We start from the raw sequence: 536 nt of genomic DNA on the forward strand, positions 1-536 counted from the left end.
TAGCTAGAAGTCTATTTTGTATTTGTTTATGTTCATATGTGGAGACTTGTATTTCCAACTTCAAACTGATTTACCCCCCTCATGCTGGTAGCATCCCATCATGTCATGTGCACTTGAGCTGCGTTAAACAGTTGTTTGCTTGTTTGGCCCTGCAGTCGTTAAGGTGACACAAACCCTCCAAAATAGTCTTAAAATCTTGATTGAGCCCCATTACCTAAACGGACAGTTGTGGTGTTCCTGATATGAGCGGGTTTGAGCTTGAGTCTTCAATTGTAGAAATGTCAAGTCTTTTGTATACATATTATTGAGTTGGAACAGTTGACACACTAAATATTACACCAATTCAATTCAGCGGCAGAAAGTGTGGCTATGAATGACTTGACTGGAAAGAATCTTAAAAAAAGTTAATAATGAATAAAATCAAAGCTGTATGCTACAAGAAAGATAACCAAGCTAAGCTCATGGGAGTTTATGAAGTAAAAAAAAAAATTTGACAATTTTTTTCTGAACGGCAGGTTGCCAAGGAGAACGTCAAG

At 37.3% G+C, this 536-nt stretch overlaps 1 protein-coding gene across 1 annotated transcript in view; it reads left to right on the forward strand.

The window, feature by feature from the left end:
- Positions 1-536, forward strand: part of LOC119591268 (protein abrupt-like) — a gene marked incomplete in the record, with an annotated part of 18155 nt that overhangs the window by 12799 nt on the left and 4820 nt on the right. The window contains 1 exon segment of the mRNA XM_037939985.1: positions 516-536. Within this exon segment, the coding sequence (XP_037795913.1) occupies positions 516-536 (21 nt within the window).

Source organism: Penaeus monodon, chromosome 28 (genome assembly GCF_015228065.2).
Source record: "Penaeus monodon isolate SGIC_2016 chromosome 28, NSTDA_Pmon_1, whole genome shotgun sequence".
In the NCBI taxonomy this organism is placed as follows: Eukaryota; Metazoa; Arthropoda; class Malacostraca; order Decapoda; family Penaeidae; genus Penaeus; species Penaeus monodon.